Source organism: Neodiprion pinetum, chromosome 6 (genome assembly GCF_021155775.2).
Source record: "Neodiprion pinetum isolate iyNeoPine1 chromosome 6, iyNeoPine1.2, whole genome shotgun sequence".
Lineage (NCBI taxonomy): Eukaryota > Metazoa > Arthropoda > Insecta > Hymenoptera > Diprionidae > Neodiprion > Neodiprion pinetum.
In genome coordinates this window covers 18,373,475-18,393,492 of record NC_060237.1, presented here as the reverse complement: position 1 = coordinate 18,393,492, position 20,018 = coordinate 18,373,475, and the positions used below count along the sequence as shown (strand labels likewise).

The 20,018-nt window shown below is 34.5% G+C and overlaps 3 protein-coding genes across 9 annotated transcripts; 2 read left to right on the top strand and 1 right to left on the bottom strand.

Moving 5' to 3' along the window:
* Positions 1-426: 426 nt before the first annotated feature.
* BTBD9 (BTB (POZ) domain containing 9) lies at positions 427-11,698 on the top strand. Of its 3 annotated transcripts, XR_006883935.2 has the most exons (12): positions 427-728; positions 1,691-2,032; positions 2,114-2,266; positions 3,294-3,483; positions 3,665-3,920; positions 4,127-4,259; positions 7,833-7,970; positions 8,202-8,332; positions 8,473-8,601; positions 8,821-9,010; positions 9,204-9,492; positions 11,018-11,698. XR_006883935.2 is itself a non-coding variant. In XM_046632736.2 (11 exons), the coding sequence occupies exons 2-11, from the start codon at positions 1,718-1,720 to the stop codon at positions 9,408-9,410; spliced, it is 1,842 nt and encodes a 613-aa protein (XP_046488692.1). In that variant the 5' UTR covers positions 427-728; positions 1,691-1,717; the 3' UTR covers positions 9,411-10,856. The 3 variants fall into 3 exon arrangements, 2 of the variants coding, with proteins under 2 accessions (XP_046488692.1, XP_068993103.1); XM_046632736.2 differs by lacking the exon at positions 11,018-11,698 and having other exon boundaries at positions 9,204-10,856; XM_069137002.1 differs by lacking the exons at positions 427-728; positions 11,018-11,698 and adding an exon at positions 841-860 and having other exon boundaries at positions 9,204-10,856.
* On the bottom strand, positions 10,986-12,381 carry LOC124222138 (Apoptosis and caspase activation inhibitor). 2 transcript variants are annotated; one of them, XM_046632786.2, is made up of 4 exons: positions 12,166-12,381; positions 11,575-12,058; positions 11,198-11,462; positions 10,986-11,100 (listed from the first exon to the last, which is right to left on the bottom strand). In XM_046632786.2, the coding sequence occupies exons 1-4, from the start codon at positions 12,183-12,185 to the stop codon at positions 11,021-11,023; spliced, it is 849 nt and encodes a 282-aa protein (XP_046488742.1). In that variant the 5' UTR covers positions 12,186-12,381; the 3' UTR covers positions 10,986-11,020. The 2 variants fall into 2 exon arrangements, with proteins under 2 accessions (XP_046488742.1, XP_046488740.1); XM_046632784.2 differs by having other exon boundaries at positions 11,198-11,486; positions 12,166-12,371.
* Positions 12,382-15,101: 2,720 nt separating this feature from the next.
* Akt (Akt kinase) lies at positions 15,102-19,941 on the top strand. 4 transcript variants are annotated; one of them, XM_069137052.1, is made up of 7 exons: positions 15,102-15,154; positions 16,022-16,289; positions 17,451-17,679; positions 17,756-17,953; positions 18,093-18,363; positions 18,487-18,723; positions 18,837-19,941. In XM_069137052.1, the coding sequence occupies exons 2-7, from the start codon at positions 16,165-16,167 to the stop codon at positions 19,175-19,177; spliced, it is 1,401 nt and encodes a 466-aa protein (XP_068993153.1). In that variant the 5' UTR covers positions 15,102-15,154; positions 16,022-16,164; the 3' UTR covers positions 19,178-19,941. The 4 variants fall into 4 exon arrangements, with proteins under 4 accessions (XP_068993153.1, XP_046488699.1, XP_068993155.1 ...); XM_046632743.1 differs by lacking the exon at positions 15,102-15,154 and adding an exon at positions 15,187-15,777; XM_069137054.1 differs by lacking the exon at positions 15,102-15,154 and adding an exon at positions 15,221-15,280.
* The last annotated feature ends 77 nt before the right edge of the window (positions 19,942-20,018 follow it).

The following is a 20,018-nucleotide window of genomic DNA, read 5'->3' as shown; positions in this document are numbered from 1 at the left end:
GCGGTAGTTTTTTGCTATCGCAGCGTTCGCGGTGCTCGCTGCCGCTGCCGCGGCTGTTCGTGAAGATGCACCCAAGTGTGCCTGCCCCCACCACCGAAATTCGGGTTTATCTTGGGTGCTTTCCATTTACAGACTCAAATCGACTTATGTCGCTATTTCTGGTGTAACCGGCCAATCTGGGCAAAGGAATACATCAGAATAGTGACACAAATCGACTTGAGTCAGTAAATGGAAAGCACTCCTTCAGGTGCGTTCCGAAATTAGTTCCCAATGCTGTCAACCATCTTTTATCTCTTTTGCACTGCCCAATTTGTAAGTAGCTCTGACTCTGTCCTAGGGAGTTCTTAGCGCTACCAGCTAGTTTTGAAACGCACCCTATGTAAGACCGTGTTTGGAACTCTTTTGGAATATTTGATTGGTTAAGACGGGTCAGGATAGGTTAAATGCATCTGCGCAACTGTCAAAATATTTCGGAAGAATCAAGTTATGTGAACTTGGCATGACTGATTAGCCATTTAACAAAACTTTAGGTGTATTTGGCTATGTATTGTATAAGATGAACTTAATCTTGTTAGTAGTTAACCGTGTGGTGTAAGTAGTTTCGAAAGTGTTGTTTACTTTTGGCGTGATCGAAGACTGCATGTCGGATTGAAGTGAACCAGATACTATAGCACTTGGAAATTTTCGATATTCCCTTATTATTTGATGACCAGAAACGATTGATCTCAGTGAGTGGAAAATATATGTATATTGTATATGATCTTCTTCATGTTTTTAAATCGTACATTGACCAACTGTTATTCATAACTTTCTCGCTTCGGACATCGTTCGTTTAGTTCGTTTTCTTCGTCCACGTTTTGGTATAATACATAGTTTCAGATAAGATTACATCAAACAACTATTCTGTCATAATAACATTCAGGGATACCAGTTATTTTTTCTCTTAACCTTGGTATATTCCAAAATTCAAGGTTACTTCGACGAATACTGTGATTTCATATTATGACTTGAAAAGCATATTAATACCACCAACATCTAATCCTATTAATCCGAACGTCAAAACACAACATGCCTTTTACTCGAGTTTTAAATATTTATCAAACTTGATATATTTTATAATATCTTCCAACTTGTTTGCATAAAATTGATTTAAACAAACATTCCGATGATCTAATAACTGAAAAACAGTCATGTGTAAGCCTACAATACATACAACAATAAAAATTTGTTTATCCGGATATTAGGAAGATGTTTCATTTTAATGAAGCTATAAATATTTCCTAGTCAATGTTGACAAACACGAATCAAATTCCTTGAGGTCATATAAATCAATATCAATATTTTTATTCAGTTTATTTATTTATACAGAATAATTGGTCCATTACGTTAGTTTTCGTCAAATAAGCATCTTAAATTTGGAATTAGTTCCAGTCTTTTCAATTGTTCTGCAAATATAATAATGAATTGACTAAGATCTAAACGTTTATTATACATATATGTACATACCTTGTTTCTTCTTCTCTTAAATAAGTTATTGGTAGTTATATTAATTGCCAGTTTGTGAATGATTGAGCCTGACTTGAATTCTGCATTATTATGATCGATGAGAGCCGGTTGACAAGTTTAATCATGGATGTTTGCATATCTTTTGATGTCAAAAGATAATCATAAAATCGTTGTTTACTTCTAGAAATAACAGTCGGGTTTGGTACCCAAGATGAGCTCGCACCATCACCTGGGTCCTTCATCCGGTGAAATAGAACACATTAATTTTTTGTCGGACGACATTGGTGCCTTGTACTTATCAGATGATTACTCAGATGTAACATTGGTTGTTGCTGGTCAGCGGTTTAATGCTCACAAGGTGATCTTGGCTGCTCGAAGTCAATATTTTCGCGCACTTTTGTATGGAGGATTGAAGGAGTCAAATCAACAAGAAATTGAATTGAAAGGAACCACTTTACCAGCTTTCAAAGGACTGCTTAAATACATTTACACTGGCCATATGTCTCTCGCCAATCAACGTGAAGAAGTGAGACTGACTACAAATTATATATTTCCGAAAATTAACTGTATAATATAGCTAATTGCTTTTTCAATGTGTGTTGCTTAGGTCATCTTGGACATACTGGGGTTGGCTCATCAATATGGATTTTTAGATTTGGAAACCTCAGTCTCTGATTACTTGAGGGAAATTCTCAACATTAAAAATGTTTGTATTATATTCGATGCAGCTCGTCTGTATCAGCTTGAATTTTTATCTAAGGTAAGTTCAACATTGAAATAACAGTAAGTAAATTGTTCCACATATATGTATGTAGTTTCAATGTTATTTTTTGTAGTTAAACTAGGTACGAAAGTGTTCATGTCATTTTCAACATGTAATCCCTGTGCAAATTTTACATGAAACAACCATCGCGAGTTTGCATGATAAAATATTTTTAAATGCATTTTCATTCTTGCATATTCAACCTCAAGACGATACTGAGGTCGTTCATTTCATAGAACACATTTTGCATGATAACTGACTGATCGTATTTGCCTCTGGGGAAAGGCTCGTCCATTCGAAAATATGATGTACGATTTGAAAAATTCGCTTTCCAGGTAAACTCAGATCTCGCATTTTCAGGGGAGGCACAACGTACATTTCCAAGGTGTGAAGCTGAGTGTAATTGTGGGAATTAATTTGGACTAGCATAAAATAACACCGTTAAACTTTTCAGTTTTTCCAATACAAACTACACTTTTATTTCATTTCGACGTACCAAAAGCTCAAGATCTAATTCTTCAGCTATATCTTGGTGAATTTCGGATTATAGCTACATTGTCTAAGTGATTTTGTAGCATAGCTGATTTTCAAGTAATTGAAACAAAATTGAATTTGTTAAAACTGCAGATATCAAATATACTAAATTTTGTGGGGTGGAGTGCTCTACACCTACCATAGTGCTTTTGCTGCTCCTGGTCATAATCTAGTATATTTGTGGATTGAATAAACAATTTTCATAGAAAACACATTCTCATTGAATGAACGACCAAACCAGGCTAAAACAATAGTCATCACAATTTTTGATTTACTCTTCAAGCTGCTACATTCAGTTTAGATATTTTTGGTCATCGCATCAACAAAATATGTGTCAAAATATTTGATGCCACTACTATAATACAATAGACCTTGCCATGGCATTGATATGTGATTTTTAAAATCCGTATCAAATCTACTATAAAGAGTGACGTTTTCTGACTATATCGCTATTAGTAATCTTCTGACAAGTAATTATTTTCTTTTACAGGTGTGTCATGCATACATGGACAAACATGCTCTTGAAGTCATACAGCACGAGACTTTTTTACAACTAAGCCCGAGTGCTTTGAATGAGTTGATAGCGCGAAATTCATTCTATGCCCCAGAAATTGACGTGTTCCTAGCTGTGCAGGCTTGGGTGAAAGCAAATCCGGATCTGCGTGCTAGGGATGTTGTAGGCAAGAGCATTTATTGCATTATGTTGTTGTAAATATTGTCAAAACCAAGTATAAAGTAGTTTCATTTCAGTTAAAATCAGCATATTCCATTTTATTGTAAATTTGAATGTTGTGAAAACTACTTAGTTTAGACATAAGTCTATTGAGCTACATTTTACGATAACTGACAACTGTTTTTCAGGTCAGGTCCGACTAGGATTAATTGATCTGAAAGATTTATTGAATATCGTTCGACCGACTGGGCTAGTATCATCAGAGGCTATTTTAGATGCAATTACAGAAAGAACACAAACAAAAGACTCGGAATTGAACTATCGTGGTCGTCTTCTGATCGAAGAGAATGTAGCCCATCCCAGACTTGGTGCCCAAGTTTTACAGGGTGAAATGCGTAGTTTTTTACTCGACGGTGACACTCACAATTATGACATGGAACGAGGGTATGTCATTACTGTTTTAAAAATGATTATAAGATATTAACAAAAACTGTGTGATAAATGTCTTTCCTTGAATTTATGTGAGCCGGCTAAAATTTATCCAATGAATTAGTTATACGTTTATAATTTCTTAAATATATCTCGAGTCTTGAATAAAAAGAATATTTTAAAAACTAATTTTGTTAATTATCTGAACTTCATTTACACAGGTACACTCGACATGCTATAACAGATTCTCACGGACACGGAATTTTAATTAAATTGGGAACGCAATGTATTATAAATCACGTGAAGATGCTGTTGTGGGATAGAGATCTGCGATCGTATTCCTATTACTTGGAGGTAAGTGTTGAGTGTTAAAATCACTGACATTTTTATATAAATTTTTTGTTAGTAATGCAACTTTAATGTCAAAGTTTCTTTTATTTATTTTTATTATAATAAGACTTAGGTCCGTATCAAAATTGTATTCAATCGAAATTTCTTTAACTCTAAATCAACGTTCACAGAACTGAATCGTCATCAAGTTTCCATAAGGTGGCGAATGCTGCTAGGAATCATTTACCTGGCTAAACTAGCTGCTACATTTTACATAAATAAAAAAAGCATCATATTTGACAGGCATAACGAACGTGCCCTATAAATTTTGAACGGTTTCGGCCTGGCGGCTTTTAAGTTATTAACCTTTAAAGATGATGAACAATTGTTCTCCTTCGTCGCAGATCGTTGATATGTTGTCTTGGAGACACGATATCTATCGAATCGTGGCACATATGAAAATGAAATTTCAAACGTAGGTTTCCATCATTCAAATCTCGAAATCCATCCATGCAGAATGAAGTAATTATTTATATTGCAAACCGCAGTTTACCTCTAGGAACCATAAAATTAGCGGTTCCTCATATGTGAACATGAAATTTGAAGAGTATGCTCATACTATCTAAATCTTGTTTTCTTAAAAAGATATAATAATATGGAACCGATTTCTGTAACCATGTCTTATTAGATTATGAAAACTACACCGTCAGATTTTTCAACTGCAACAATTTACTAAAAATTTTGGCAGTACCCCCCTACCAATAGATGTCAGGTCATTGAGTGCGTCAAAATACAGATTAATTATACCAGCTGAACAGCTCGACCAATAGTTTTGAAATTTAGATGGTAGATTTGTGTCATTAATATCTTGATTGCTATTGATTTTGAAGAAAATTGGAATATGGGTAGTACAGTTATTGATTTTTTTCTACAACCAGTGTATAGTGCGATTTCTTACAAACTGCTGGAAGTGAATTCTTCGAATTTAAAAGACAAATTCGTTGGAGGTGGGAAGCAAAGTCTTTAGATTTTGAAATATCCTTTAACATCATATCGATAACACATTAAACATACATAATTAACATATCAATGTATAATACAATCATGTTTACAGTCTCCTTTATCAGAATGTTGGAATTAAATCTTAATTCTACCTGTAGTTGCGTTCCTCTTCGTGAATCATGAAATGCACTGAAACTTGAGAGCGAAAATTAATCGTCAGTCTCTGTTATGAAATTAAAAAATAGAGCTAAGCACTATACAATCGCCTCACAAATATGAATTGCAACTTCGCATGTCACTGTTTTCCTTAGTGATATCGGAAAATGATTGCATAGCGTCCATACTGGGGAGGCACACTGTGTCTTATAATTTAACGCTGTTCTTGTTTTATGTTGAAATATTATTATTTTTTGTACCAAATTTTTAATGACAGAATGAGATATTTGTTCTATAGAGATTCGTGCGTATTAACTTGTATATTGAATGAATATTACAAACTAATTCACTCGTACTTTAATTCTTGGAAACCGAATTATGGAAACTATGTGCAGATGCAGTTAAAAACTATATCTATGATACAACAGGCATAATATTCCTGAGAGGTAGATTAAGTCTCAGATTAATGGTGGATGTCAATCCAAACGACGTATTAACTTTGAAAATAATAAGAAAGATCACTCGAAATTTGAGCAACTGACTAATCAACATGATTTAGCATTGATATGTTTCTATACTGCGCGCTTAAGAAATAGTACTATATATTTAAAAACCATAAAGTGACTGCACATTAGAGTGTCCCTTAACAGGGGTGTTTCCGAATTTGTATGCTTCCAGGGGCTCGAATGCTTCCAAATCGATAAAAAAAATCCTCTAAAAATTTCAGCTCTTAATATTAACTCTAAGATAGTCTGCTTTCCTGCTAAAGTTTCTTATGGAAATAACATGTAAAAAATATGTGTTGTTTTTTTCAACTGTGTACGTTGGTGACGAATTGATTTACAATAATGAGAAGTACATATTTTTGTAAAATTCGATGCTCTATAAAAAAAAGTCTCTTACGATTTTTTGCTAAATCTACTGGTTCAAAAGTCATTCGAGCTCAAAGTTTAATTTATATAAAATTATCAATATTATCGAGTATATTTAAAGGATTAGCAGTTGTATGATGAAATATATTTCATTTTTCCTGCAGGTTATTTTATTTCAGATCAATTACAGTTTATATTATGAGCTTTTGGTATGATAACCAATACATATTTATCTTAAATTAATTAAATTAGATAAATGTTGACACTGAAAAATGAAAATTTTTTAAATAATAACAAATTTTAAGAGTCAATTTTCATATTTTCAACGATTGAACATTTTCGAGTATCAGTATAGTTTTGTTTATATTCTGATAAAAATTTGACTATAAACTGCTGCTGTTCTGGATTTTTAGTCAGAATATTGTGATAATCTTCAATTAACTTAACTGCTAATCCTTTAAATATACTCGATAACATTGATAATTTTATATAAATTAAACTTTGAGCTCGAATAACTTTCGAACCAGTAGTCTTAGTAAAAAATTGTAAGAGACCTTTTTTATAGAGCGTCGAATTATCTACAAAAATATGTACTTCTCATTATTGTAGGTTAATTCGTCACCAACGTACACAGTTTAAAAGAACAACATATATTTTTTACATGTCATTTCCATAAGAAACTTTAGCTGGAAAGCGAACTATCTTAGAGTTAATATTAAGAGCTGAAATTTTTAGAGCATTTATTTTTATCGATGTGGAAGCGTTTGAGCCCCTGGAAGCATAAAAATTCGAAAACACCCTTGTTAAGGGACACCCTACTGCACATTGTAAGGTGTCTTTCAATAAAAGTGTATAGTATAGTTGAATGCTAATGACAGTCAAAATACTTGAAATCCTAACAGTATTAAGCATATACAAACTAGAAGCTGACTGGACATTGTAGGGTCTCCTTTGATGAAACAGTTCCAGGTCGTGTACATTGGTATGTCCTCTTTTTTCACAAGGTGAATTAAGGTGTGGAAGGCTGACTGGAAAAAAGAACGTGCCCACCAAGTATATTGCTTTGGAGTGATTTTTCGATATCATTAGACGAAAGTTAGAGCCGAATTCGAGATCCATACTTGTGAGGAAGTTGTATAGTGTTTGGCTATACTTTTGCATTACATAACAGAGACTTGCGATTAGCTTTTACGCTCAATTTTCTATTAATTTAAAAGTACATACTCAGTGGAATTGTTGACATGTATAATGTTTTGCCCTGTATTTGATTTCTTTTTGTATGCCTCGTATGATATTAATGCTATAACCTCATGTGCTGTCCAAGTAAAAATGCGTACTTGGTAAATTTTTTGACCTTTATAGTGTTTTTGTCATGTACCAAACAGTATTCCTACACATTCAGTATTTTTAGTTTATTTTCGAAACTATTGATTTCAGAATTGTAACTGCGAATGGATCTACTAGATCAACGATACTGTAATCAAATTTTTTTGAAGAAAGTAATCAATTATATACTTTCATTAATGTTGAATTCGTAAGTTTACTACTTTTGTATTTTTTACATTAGGTATCGATGGACCAGAAAGATTGGGTTAGAGTAATTGATCATACAGAATACTTTTGCCGTAGCTGGCAGTACCTATACTTTGAAGAAAGAGTTGTCTCTTACATACGTATAGTTGGAACCAACAACACTGTAAACAAAGTAAGTAAAGTATAAAATTTATTCAGAATCTAAGTTTTCATTTAATTTTCCATGCACTAAAATAGCGAAAAAAAGATGCTTACAAAACGTTTGCATCCTGAGTCGAATTAATAAGAATCTGAAATTATAATTATTAAAAGTATTGCTTATATTTTTTAAGAAACAGTTTCAGAACTATCTTATTTAAACGCGGAAAATTGAAATTTCACCTCTCATTTATTTTGTGATTAGGTGTTTCATGTGGTCAGTTTCGAGGCATACTACACACACCAGCCAGTCAAGTTGTCTAAAGGTTTCGTTGTGCCAATACGAAACATTGCTACAATGGAGCGAAGTGCTAGTGTTACAGAAGGTGTCAGCAGGTCAGGTACCATAGAATGCATGTTTAGATTATGATACTGAGTCTCTACGTGTCATGATACTTATGAATTACTTTTGGGGTATTAAATAATGAAATATAGAAACTTTATTCATGAACTGATCATAAACCCTGTATAATTAGGTCTCGCAATGCTTTGTTGAACGGTGATACATCCAATTATGATTGGGACAGCGGATACACATGCCATCAGCTTGGGTCTGGTGCCATTTTAGTACAACTTGGACAACCATATATGATTGACTCTATGCGGTATGATTTTTGCAAACTATCCTTTATGGTTGAAATTCTTGTTCAAAATTAATTTTGATTTTGAAGCAATAGTTGGAAATCCATTTCCTCTTTTTGCTTTTCTTTGGGTTAAAGTCAATTACCAAAATGAATTGCTAAATTTACGTTAATTAGTATTCGAGATAGGCATATTTACTTGTAAAGTAAATATAAATGAAAATAATTGTTTTATTTCATTAGATTGCTGCTTTGGGATTGCGATGAACGTTCTTACTCATACTACATTGAAGTGTCTGGTAATTCATGGGACTGGGAGGTTGTTGCAGATAAAACAAAAGAAGCTTGTCGATCTTGGCAAACGCTTCGCTTTCATCCGCCAAGACCAGTTGTTTTCATTCGCATTGTTGGCACACACAACACTGCCAATGAAGTGAGTTAAAATTTAATAAACTGCATTAATCTCATTTTTTCTTAAATCATCAATATTATCCGCATATTATTTCATTGTCAATGATCTGAAAAAAGGTGAGGTGATGCAGGCATAAGATTCATATTGAATGGATAACTTTGCCCTTTACTAAAGGTATTCATAGTAATATGTTCATTTTATTATATTCATGTAGGTATTTCATTGCGTACATTTTGAATGCCCGGCACAAACAGAGGACGAAAAAGCTATCAACTCACCTACTAAGCGAGGGAAAAAATCAATACTAAACACTCTGAATCCCTTGATGCCACCACCACCAGAAACTGCAACGGAAGCAGTCAACATTGACAATGAAGACAACTCGACAGATGATTTGATGGCTGGCGCTGCTGTCTTTTAAAAAATGCCGACTAGGCTTAACACTGTATTATCAACTAAGAATTTCGGTTAATAAGAATGTTTCAACGAGGTTCAAGATTCATGTGAGTACTCTTCGAAACTTTTTTGTAATCACATTAGTTTAAATTCATTTCAACTTGATGCCTGGCATATGGGATGTGTCCAGAGTTTTTTATTGAATACTGGCCACGATTGCGACTGATGCAGTCGATTTTACCTGAAGCCTGAATAAGCCGCCCTCTTTCTTGAAAGCGGGGTGGCCAGTATTTGATAAATGACTCCATATATAAATAGAAACGTGGTAAAATGCCCCCAAGCTGTTGAGATACAAAGTGATTCATCTATGTGTACCAGGCCGATTTAAGAAACTAAAAATAAGTTGAGGATACTCGCTACTGAAAAAAAAAGTCGTTCAATTGGAGAAAAAATTGATTTTGCTGGAAAACCGAACGGAATTTTCAACCATGCTTGGAACAAAAAAATATAAAAACAACCACTTCTAACAGTTATGATTGTACGGTGTCTTTAGTATAATGAGTTTTTGAAAAAATCTAATATACATAACCACCTATATATGTGTACCATCATGGTACGAACTATATCAATGCCATAAAAATCTGATTGTGCAGGCAAATATAAATATACGTAATGACAACGATCTTTGACTTATTGCAAAGTTACTATTTTTTTAAATTAGTAATGTGAGAATGTAAAATTTTTTATTTCGTTGTGCTTAGTGACAGACTTAAACATGTTTCAATGCTATATTTTTTAATACGGAATGTTATTCATAAGCGGTATGACTTGAGCGTAGAATATAAATACATTGTCATTTTGAAATCTTAAAATTTCTGGCGCTTGAAAGTATGACAAATGATTATCAGAGACGTACTAACGAACCCCAAAATACTCTTGCTACATCTTATTCATAGTATGAGAAGAAGTTATTTATTTAACTAGGAAGTACCTATAAAAAGTAGTATTTTTCTTCGGATTAGCTTTCGTTTTGATATCATTTTAATATGTTATTCTACATAATTTATAAATTCCCATATTTTTCACCTTATCAGGAATTAATCCGCAAATTCTCAAGACATGTATGTTCATAATGATCATGTTCTATAACTTGAAAGCTTGAAAGTAGAAGTTGTTATTTTCAATTATTGATAGACTATAGGAGAGTAATAATTGCTCAATCAAAGGTTAGTACAATTCCACATCATTCTCAGGTTTAACTTTCATATTTTATGATCAATTTACTACTCTATATATGCATACATGCATACATGTATATGCATGTGTGTGTGTGTGTGTACATATTCATATACTTATATATGGAGGTTTGGTGTCAATTTTTTTCTAGTCTTCCTCCATCAACAATATGTTACTATAGAAATTGGGTAAAAATGGTGTAGAATATTGCTAAATAAATCAGTTGAAAAGAAAACCATTCCTCATCCTGATTCTATCTGTATAAATCTGGTGCTACTGAAGGCGTGTGTTCACATTTAATTATTTACTAGTTCGAAAATTTTACAGGGTAGTGTTTAACTTTAAGAAAATGACGTATCACAACTCATTTTGTTTTCATTTTATTCTCTATTACAGGCTCTAACTGTCCAAAATTGAATCCAGCCATTTTTCAAGATCAATCGATTTCACAGGAGCCGAAGAGTTCGGGATTTTTTCCTCTGTTAACAGAATAAATAAATAAGTACAGCAATTTAAAAGAAATGGTAAAAACGGCATTTCTAACTATAAATGTAGACAAATGCAATAGACTCCCACCTTCAGTTTTAATTTGGTAAGTAGGTGGAGCAATTTTAGCCTGATCAAGTTTAACAGGTTCCTTTAATGAAAGAAGAAAATCTAAATCTTCCTCTATTGTTTCCTTTCCTTGAGCCATCTCATGAATTTCAATTGATACTTCAGGTTCACTTCCACTGTCTATATCTTGATTTTCAGCAACAGTTTCTCTTTTAATATCCATCAAAATTTGGACAATGTTGTTATCAACCTCAATAGCATCTGATCTGGACATTTCAGCAAGATTCTGAAACTTCATTAGCTGATCAGCCTGCAACAAGTATTGGGCAGTTTACGAGCCTTGAGAAGTATATTCAATTCAAGTAATAATTTAGGATAATTTAAAAGCTGCCACTTACCGTGAAATATTTATCTTCTACATCAATATATTCAGTGAATGGAACGCAGTTAATATCTCTGGCAAGTTTTTTAACATTTAATGAAAATAAATCGGAATACTTGGAGACTTCGATTGCCCAATTTTTTTCAGACTTAAAAATGAAATGTCCGCCTTCAGATATTGGAACATTCAACAGCGTTTGAAAATCTTTTGTTGGAAATTCTGTATCTGGTATTTCCTCATATTTTTTCCAATTCGATACAACTTTACGACGAGTACGAGAATTTGTTGTAGGGGCATTGTTCAATATATCAGCCTCCTGCGTTTCTCGTTTCAAATGGGCAAATTGCGTTTTGTCAGAATTCGTGTAATCGTAATCTTCTGGATTTAATTTTTTAATGACTGGAGTTTGGTCGGGTTTACTGCCTGAATCTTTTCCTGTTTCTGAGATTTTAGAGACCTCATCTTTCTGCCTAGACGGCTTGTAACCCCCTTTTCGAATCCTATAATTATTTATTGTAATTAATTTTCTACAAGTTAGATTGACTTAACCTAAATTATTTTAAATCTATTGGCTTTATCATTTCATCAATAACAATTCAAGTATCACCTTGGCTTTCTTTGCTCCATTTCATTAATATTCAATTACGATAAATACTTGTTAAAATTAAACATTCATCAATCCGACGTTACATTTGTGGTACGGTGATAGTACTCAACAACTTATAGCTGACAGCTCGTATTCAGTTATTCCTTGGATCATAGTAACATTCGACCGGCCTGCGACCAATTTTTTTCCTCATAATATCGGCACCGTTCTTTTGGCTAGATTTTCATGGGCAGCAAAATGCTGCGGCAGCATGCAGTGCGACACTGCGACAGCGAAGTACCGACAAACCACTGAAATACAATCTTATCTATACAAAAGTGTTATTCAACATTAATTTAGGGTGCGTATCGCTATTAGCTTCCAGTGCAACGAGTGCTTTCAACAAGTTTTTGTCTCTGCTGACTTCTTGAGTAGCTTTGCCTCTGTCCTAGGGAGTTTTTAGCACTGCCAGCTAATTTCGGAACGAGCATAGATTGACGTCACATTATAAGCAGTCCCACCTACAAGGAGTAGTTTAGTCGACAAGAATACCATGCAAATAATCCACACCCTGAACCCAAAAATATTGTTACTTATATCTCAATACCTAGATATCTATAACCATGAATATTATTTTTCATATCATAATACCCAAATGCCAATGACCAGAATATTGTCTATGCATACATTAATATTTTAAACTTCCATATAAAAAATATTGTTTATTCATACTTAAGTGTTGTTTACTCATACTATACACCGGAATATCTTTATTCATATTATAATACTTAAATATCTATAATTCTGAAGATAGTTTATTTACGTTACTGTCCACATTATAATATTCGAGTATCTGTAAAGCAGAATATTGTTGCCTATATTTTAGTGCAGAATACATGAACTTAAACGAATAGAATTACATTAACATTAATATAATCATGAGTCTTACCACGGGTGTAATCCTCTCGCAGTGCTATGCCATCTTAGGGTGCTATTTCATGAGCAGTAAAAAGCAGCAGTGGTTTAGTAACTTACTAGTTTTCACTAGCATCAGTCTGGTAATCTTACGCAGCAGCAGCGCTGCTCATGAAATAGATCGTGATAGCAGTAATTGTTGCGGAACGTCGCATCATGGTCGTATCGTCTCGAACCTAACCTCAATTTAAACGTGAAGACCAGTGACACGCAGCAGAATCGTGGGATCGTGTGTGAAAGTATTGGAGTATTTATTTCTCATTTCTATTGATTCTTGTGATCTTGTGGCTTGTGGCTCGAAAAACTGAACTGCGAGCAGCAGAAACTTGCACCGGAAGTGATAGGGTAAAACTGCTGCTGCTGCTGCTTTTTACTGCTCATGAAATAGCACCCTTAGGCTGGATTTTTACGGGCATCAAATGACGCGGCAGCACCACGCCATCGCCGGGAAAAGTCACTCATTAAAATAGGTACCGATGCAACGGCAAAATGCCGCACGTCGAAATCAACGTGTTAAGGTCAATTGATTTCAATTACATTTTTATTCGAAGAATTTAAAATCTTGGATTGTTAATTGGAAGTATGAAACAATGGAGAAAATGAAAAAGCGAGACGAAGTAGCTGATGGCGTATTTGGACGAAGCACAATTGATTTCTCTCGGAAAATCACGTCAATACAGTGCATCAAAGAATTAATTTAACTATTTTTCAAAATTGGCCAAATTTTTACTGAAAAAATCCAAAAGGGTTAGGGTGCTGTTGTGCGATTTTTACAATTCAGAAACTTTTTATTTCAGAATCGTTTTTGCAGGACTCTTTTTTCACCAGTTGGACTCTCAGGAATGCGAGAAAGGTATCAAAAAGAGCGTAGGACGCACAGCAGAAGAATTACGAACGAAATCCTACGTTTTTCGGCTGTTACTCTTGATATGTTGCTCGCAGCGCATTCCATAGAGATTGTCTGAGCTCTATGAGTAGCTGTTCAAGTTTAAGAAAATAATTTAATTAATTCTCATTATTCTACAATCGTAATACATGTAATGTATCGAAATGAATCAAGTATTATTATCTTTCTTATTATTGTTTATTGTATAGTAGAAAGGCCCTGGAAACATTGCGATATTTTCAGTATGATCTGTGCGGTAATAAACGTATCCAAAGGTATCTTAATTATGCTTGAGTGCACGATTCTAGAATAATGAGAAGGAATTAGATTATTTTCTTACCTCGAAGAACTGCTACCATTTTACTTGATTTTCTTTTCGCTTCTTCATTTTCTCCGTTTGTTCACACTTTCAATAAACAACCCTAAATTTTTCAATTCTTGGACTAAGTTCACATAGGCGCGGCGGTGTGGAGCGCGGTCCAGCGTAACTAATCAAATGCATGAAATCTAGTGAACAATATATTCCACGCATTTTGATTAGTTACCGTTATATATATACGTTTCCTCTCAGCCAATATAATGTAGCGTGAGAGAGACAGAGTATCTCTCATATATATATATGTATATATATCTCTCTCTCATCACTTCGGCTGTATTTTTCGCGAGGTCGATGGGATAGGTAACTACTTGGGCCGTGTTCGAAAATTGACTGACAGTACTGTCAGCAATCTTTTATCTCTTTTGCGCTTCCAAGTTCGTGAATAGCTCTGACTCTGTCCTAGGGAATTTTGAGTACTGTCGGTCAATTTACGAACACGGCCTTAGAGCATATACCATGGAGGAAGCCGTATACCCTTTCGCGTTAGTGGAAAACGGCACAGAGAGGGGAATAGTTGGACGAGTACCTTTCTCTGTCTCGCACGCTCGCGATTGGCTGCCGTAGAAAGAGAGAACTACTCGTCTTACTATGTTTCTCTCTTTCGCACTCGGGGACTCTTTTTCCGCCACCAGGCTTCCTCTATGGTATGTTATGGTATATGCTCTAAGGTTCAAAGCAAAGCTCCCCGATAGCAGTGACTTCGTGTGTAGATATCAGAAGCTTGCAAAACTTGCAAACCTGGAGTCACCCCCACCTTCGAGATTTCATATGTAAGCGTTATGTAAGATCGTATTTCAGTATTATTATATTCCAGTGTTCTTGATGAATACCGAAAACAGGGATATGGACGTTCGTTTTCAAATTACTCCTATCTGCCAACGCTTCTAGCGCTCAAAGTATGGAACGAGAGGGCCTTCGTCACCACCTATCGTTTCAGACCTTTGCATATTGAGTTTCCCTCTAGAATCACTTTCACAACTAACGTTCTAACCTAGTGCACAGTAATTAATGGCGGATTGGTGGAACTTGTGTATGAGAGACGAAAGCATATATTAGCAAATGTTTGCGGAGTGAAGAATAAGGTTTAAAAAATTTTCATGCAGTTTGATGTGAAAAACGAGTTGAAGCATGCTACCCCGACCAATGGCTAGAACATATAAGTGTGATTATATTGAAAAATAAGTGTTTTGTAGTGTGCAGTGAATTACAGCGTAGTCCTGCATATTTCGGCGATATATATTGAATTGTAAAAAATTAACCACTGTGTGAACTACATTAAATATCTTTACGTTTGAGTAAAATTGTTGGGGGGATATGGGAGACGCACAGATGGGCGTCGCGACGCCTGGAGACGGTCAGCAAGTCGTCAAGGAAGGCTGGCTTCAAAAACGCGGTACTAAATATATGCACGTACATTTACGTACTATGCGCTCCCATACGCATACGCGGTACACGCAGTTGCATAGAGTATATACACACAGTCACGTTACACATATTTACATCTCATACTCGTATTTTATCAGCGATTGTTTTGCTATAGCTCATTTTATCTCTACAATCATCCTCCGCGCTTCCGAAATGTATTTTTTTATGCACTTATATTCTGTTCTGACTTTTATTTTCGTTTCTTCGTCCAGGTGAACATATAAAGAATTGGAGATCACGTTACTTTGTGCTTCGAGATGATGGCACCCTGGTTGGTTTCAAGACCAAACCTGAGCAGCAAATTGCTACAGCTGCGCATCCGCTCAACAATTTCACTGTGCGTGGTTGCCAAATTATGTCTGTCGACAGGCCTAAACCGTATACATTCGTTATTAGAGGCTTGCAATGGACAACTGTCATTGAGCGAACGTTTCATGTTGACACAGAACAGGAAAGAGAGGATTGGGTCGCAGCAATCAGGTAATATTATCAATTCTATCTTACAAAGCTTCTGAAATTATGTCCCTGAGAACTTTCTGATAGGTTTAATGTTACAACTTTGAGCCCAGGTAATGAATACTTCAATCATTGACAAGTGAAAATAAGCCCCAAAGCAGTTATTTATTTCAAGACGTTCAACGTTTGTTAATTGTCTTATGTTACCCATGTTGGATTCAGCGTGTTTGCTTCAGTAGAGATGCTCGTAGGTTGTTTTCATGCAAAGCTCTCAATCAATATGAGCCAAGTGATTCAGACGATATGATAATTACTTGAGTATACATGTGGTCAACTAATAAGCATTTGAATATTTTCAAAACTAGCTATCTCTGTTGTTGATTAAACAGAAACAACGAACAATGAGCTAGTGATATTCTAGGGCATAATATATGTTATAAATGCTGTTTTTCTGTCATCCCACCATTACATATGTTTTTGTTCAACTGTACTTAGTTTCTTTACTTTTCACATGGTAACCGATGAGTATTGTGAATGTTGTATTTTTTATTTTACATCCTTTTTCGGACTAATATTATTTGAAATCATATCTCAGAGTGTGCAGAATACTTCTTCACTTTTGATTCATTTTAATATTGATTGAGGTTTGAATTTATAGAATTGGTTTACTTTTGACTTTGGTTTTGTTCTTATATGCAACAAAATGCCGATTTCAAAATTAATACAATTCAGTAACTTCTTTAATCATGCAACTACTGTCCCCATTTTTTAATCATGCAAGTACCGATCCCTTTGATGTATTATTGCCATAGAGTGTTTCGTTTAGTTGTTTTTATAGTCATTATACATAGATTCAAACATATTTCAGGTTACACAGTGGGTCCCTTATTTCTTTAAAAGTACCCTATTTTATTTTCTTTTCCTATAAAACTGAGAGCTTCTGAAGGTAAAACTCTCCTACTTTTGCCAGTCAGTTACTTCATCAACTAAAATGGACCTAAAAATTCAATTTGATGCTTGAGAACAATGTTTATACTTCCAGCTTAACATAGGCACAAAAAAAAAATACATTTAATCTCAAAAATCTCACATATCCTTTGGTCTTGATTATAGTAAAGCGTGTGATACAAATGTCGTTAATTAAATTTATTTATAACAGATTAGATTTTGTTTACTTGTACGTAGATATGTAGCAGATCGGCTGGCTAGTCAGGAACGGTTGGATGGCGCGATGCAACCTTCGGCATTGTCTGAGGACATGGATGTAGAGATATCTCCTGGTGTGCGATCAGATTCATGTGGATCACTTGGTGTTGTATCAGGAGACAGTGATGGAGGCAGCATTGATGAATTGTCAGCAAAATTTAGTGTTCAGGGTACATCGAGCAGTAAAAGTACTGGCAAGAAGAAAGTGGCAAGTAGAAAAATCTGAAAGCTTTCTCTCAGCTGTTTAAAACAAACATTATAATACCTCCTTATTGTTACCATAGACGCTGGAAAATTTTGAGTTCTTGAAAGTACTCGGAAAGGGAACATTTGGCAAGGTGATTCTATGCCGTGAAAAAGCCACCGGTCATCTGTATGCTATAAAAATTTTACGGAAAGAAGTGATCATTCGGAAAGACGAAGTTGCACATACATTGACAGAAAATCGTGTCCTCCGTACGACCAGTCATCCTTTTTTAATTGTACGTATACATTAATTGTCAATTTATCCATCCATTTAGTTATATTGATTAATTTCAGTTTGCTTTCGTTTATTCGAAAGAAACTTTTAATTATCACTCAATATAACTCATTCTTACTTGTAAATTATTCCTTTCTCAGTCTCTGAAGTACAGTTTCCAGACAGCGGACAGACTGTGTTTTGTTATGGAATATGTAAACGGGGGCGAATTATTCTTCCATCTTAGTCGTTCCAGAGTATTTCCAGAGGATCGTACGCGTTTTTATGGGGCAGAGATTATATCTGCCTTAGGATATTTGCATTCCCAGGGTATTATCTACCGCGATTTGAAACTTGAAAATCTTCTATTGGATAAAGATGGACACATAAAAATCGCGGACTTTGGTCTGTGCAAAGAGGACATCACGTATGGTATGTAATCTGTTAGACTCCGGCAGTTTGCATTCCAAAATACTCGGGGTCCATATTTTGAGACAAAGAATCATCGTAATATTTCCACAAATTGTTTTCATCATTTTGTGATTACTTTACAAGGGAGGACCACTAAGACATTTTGCGGTACACCGGAGTACCTAGCTCCTGAAGTACTTGAAGATAACGACTATGGTAGAGCAGTAGATTGGTGGGGTGTTGGAGTTGTTATGTATGAAATGATGTGCGGTCGACTCCCATTTTACAACCGTGACCATGAGAAATTGTTCACCTTAATTATTATGGAAGAAGTCAAATTTCCAAGAGCAATCAGTAATGAGGCTAAGGATATGCTTGGTGGTTAGTTGAAACTGTTATTAATAATTTAAACTTTACATTTATACAAGTATCGATTTATAATGTGAAAAGTTAATGACTGAACATTTTGAATATTTCTTATTTATTACTTGCAGGATTACTGATTAAAGATCCAAGTAAAAGACTAGGAGGGGGTCCAAACGATGCGAGAGACATAATGAATCATGCATTCTTTTCATCTATTGACTGGTCAGACCTGGAGCAAAAGAAAATTCCACCACCTTTCAAGCCTCAAGTAACATCGGACACAGACACACGGTATTTTGACAGTGAATTTACTGGAGAAAGCGTAGAATTAACGCCTCCAGATCAGGGATGCTTGGGCAGCGGAGGCGGATTAAATTCCATTGCTGAAGAACAGGAACATTTTCCACAATTTTCGTATCAGGAAAGTCATTCAGCAGCAACATCTTCGATTGTCTCGATCAATCACTGACCTTATATCTTATACAGAGAATTCAAACCCACAGCTCTAAATACGGTGATTCGGTGCTCTATAGCCTCTGATTTTTTTTCTAATAGGTATTATCAAGCTACTCATATAATCTAAATGCAATCTAACTTTGAATATATTCATGATTTATAATGAAAAAAGAGAGAAGGAAATGGAAAACCGAGTTTGCAGTAATTGTTTCAAGAGAAATTACAGATTGCTGACTCAACTTGCGTCAATCCGAGAATGTCCCTTATATGCAGGGGATGATTCGGATACAAAAATAATTGTATAAAATGATGAGCAAAAAAGCCTTTTTCAAAAGTATTGGTTATTCATAATAATGCCTAGTAATTAAATGTCTTATTACCACGTAATGAGATTTGCGGTGAGCGAAAAAAACAAATTGAATCAGGAAATTTAATAATATGTTATTTATCCAGAATATTAATGAAATTAATTATTCTGCTATGAATGATAATTTGGCAATTTAGGAATGTTTGAATTTTACAGAAACTTTATTCTCAATATTATTACTATTATTTATTCCTTTTTTTTCTCTCACCGTGTTATATTAATGAATACTGATAAGATGAAAAAAGAAAATTCAATAAAAAAAGAAGGAGATAAAAAAAAGCGATAAGCAAATGATACCAAGTAACATTAGCCAAGAGGGAATTATACATATTATTATTATACACCATAATAACTATATTATTATATATACATATATTTATATTTTAACAATTAAACGATCATACATTATACAGGCTTGTAATGTATATCCATTCCTTGCTCTGTAAGCGGGTTGCCATAACTAAAATGTTACAAATGAAAGGTGTTA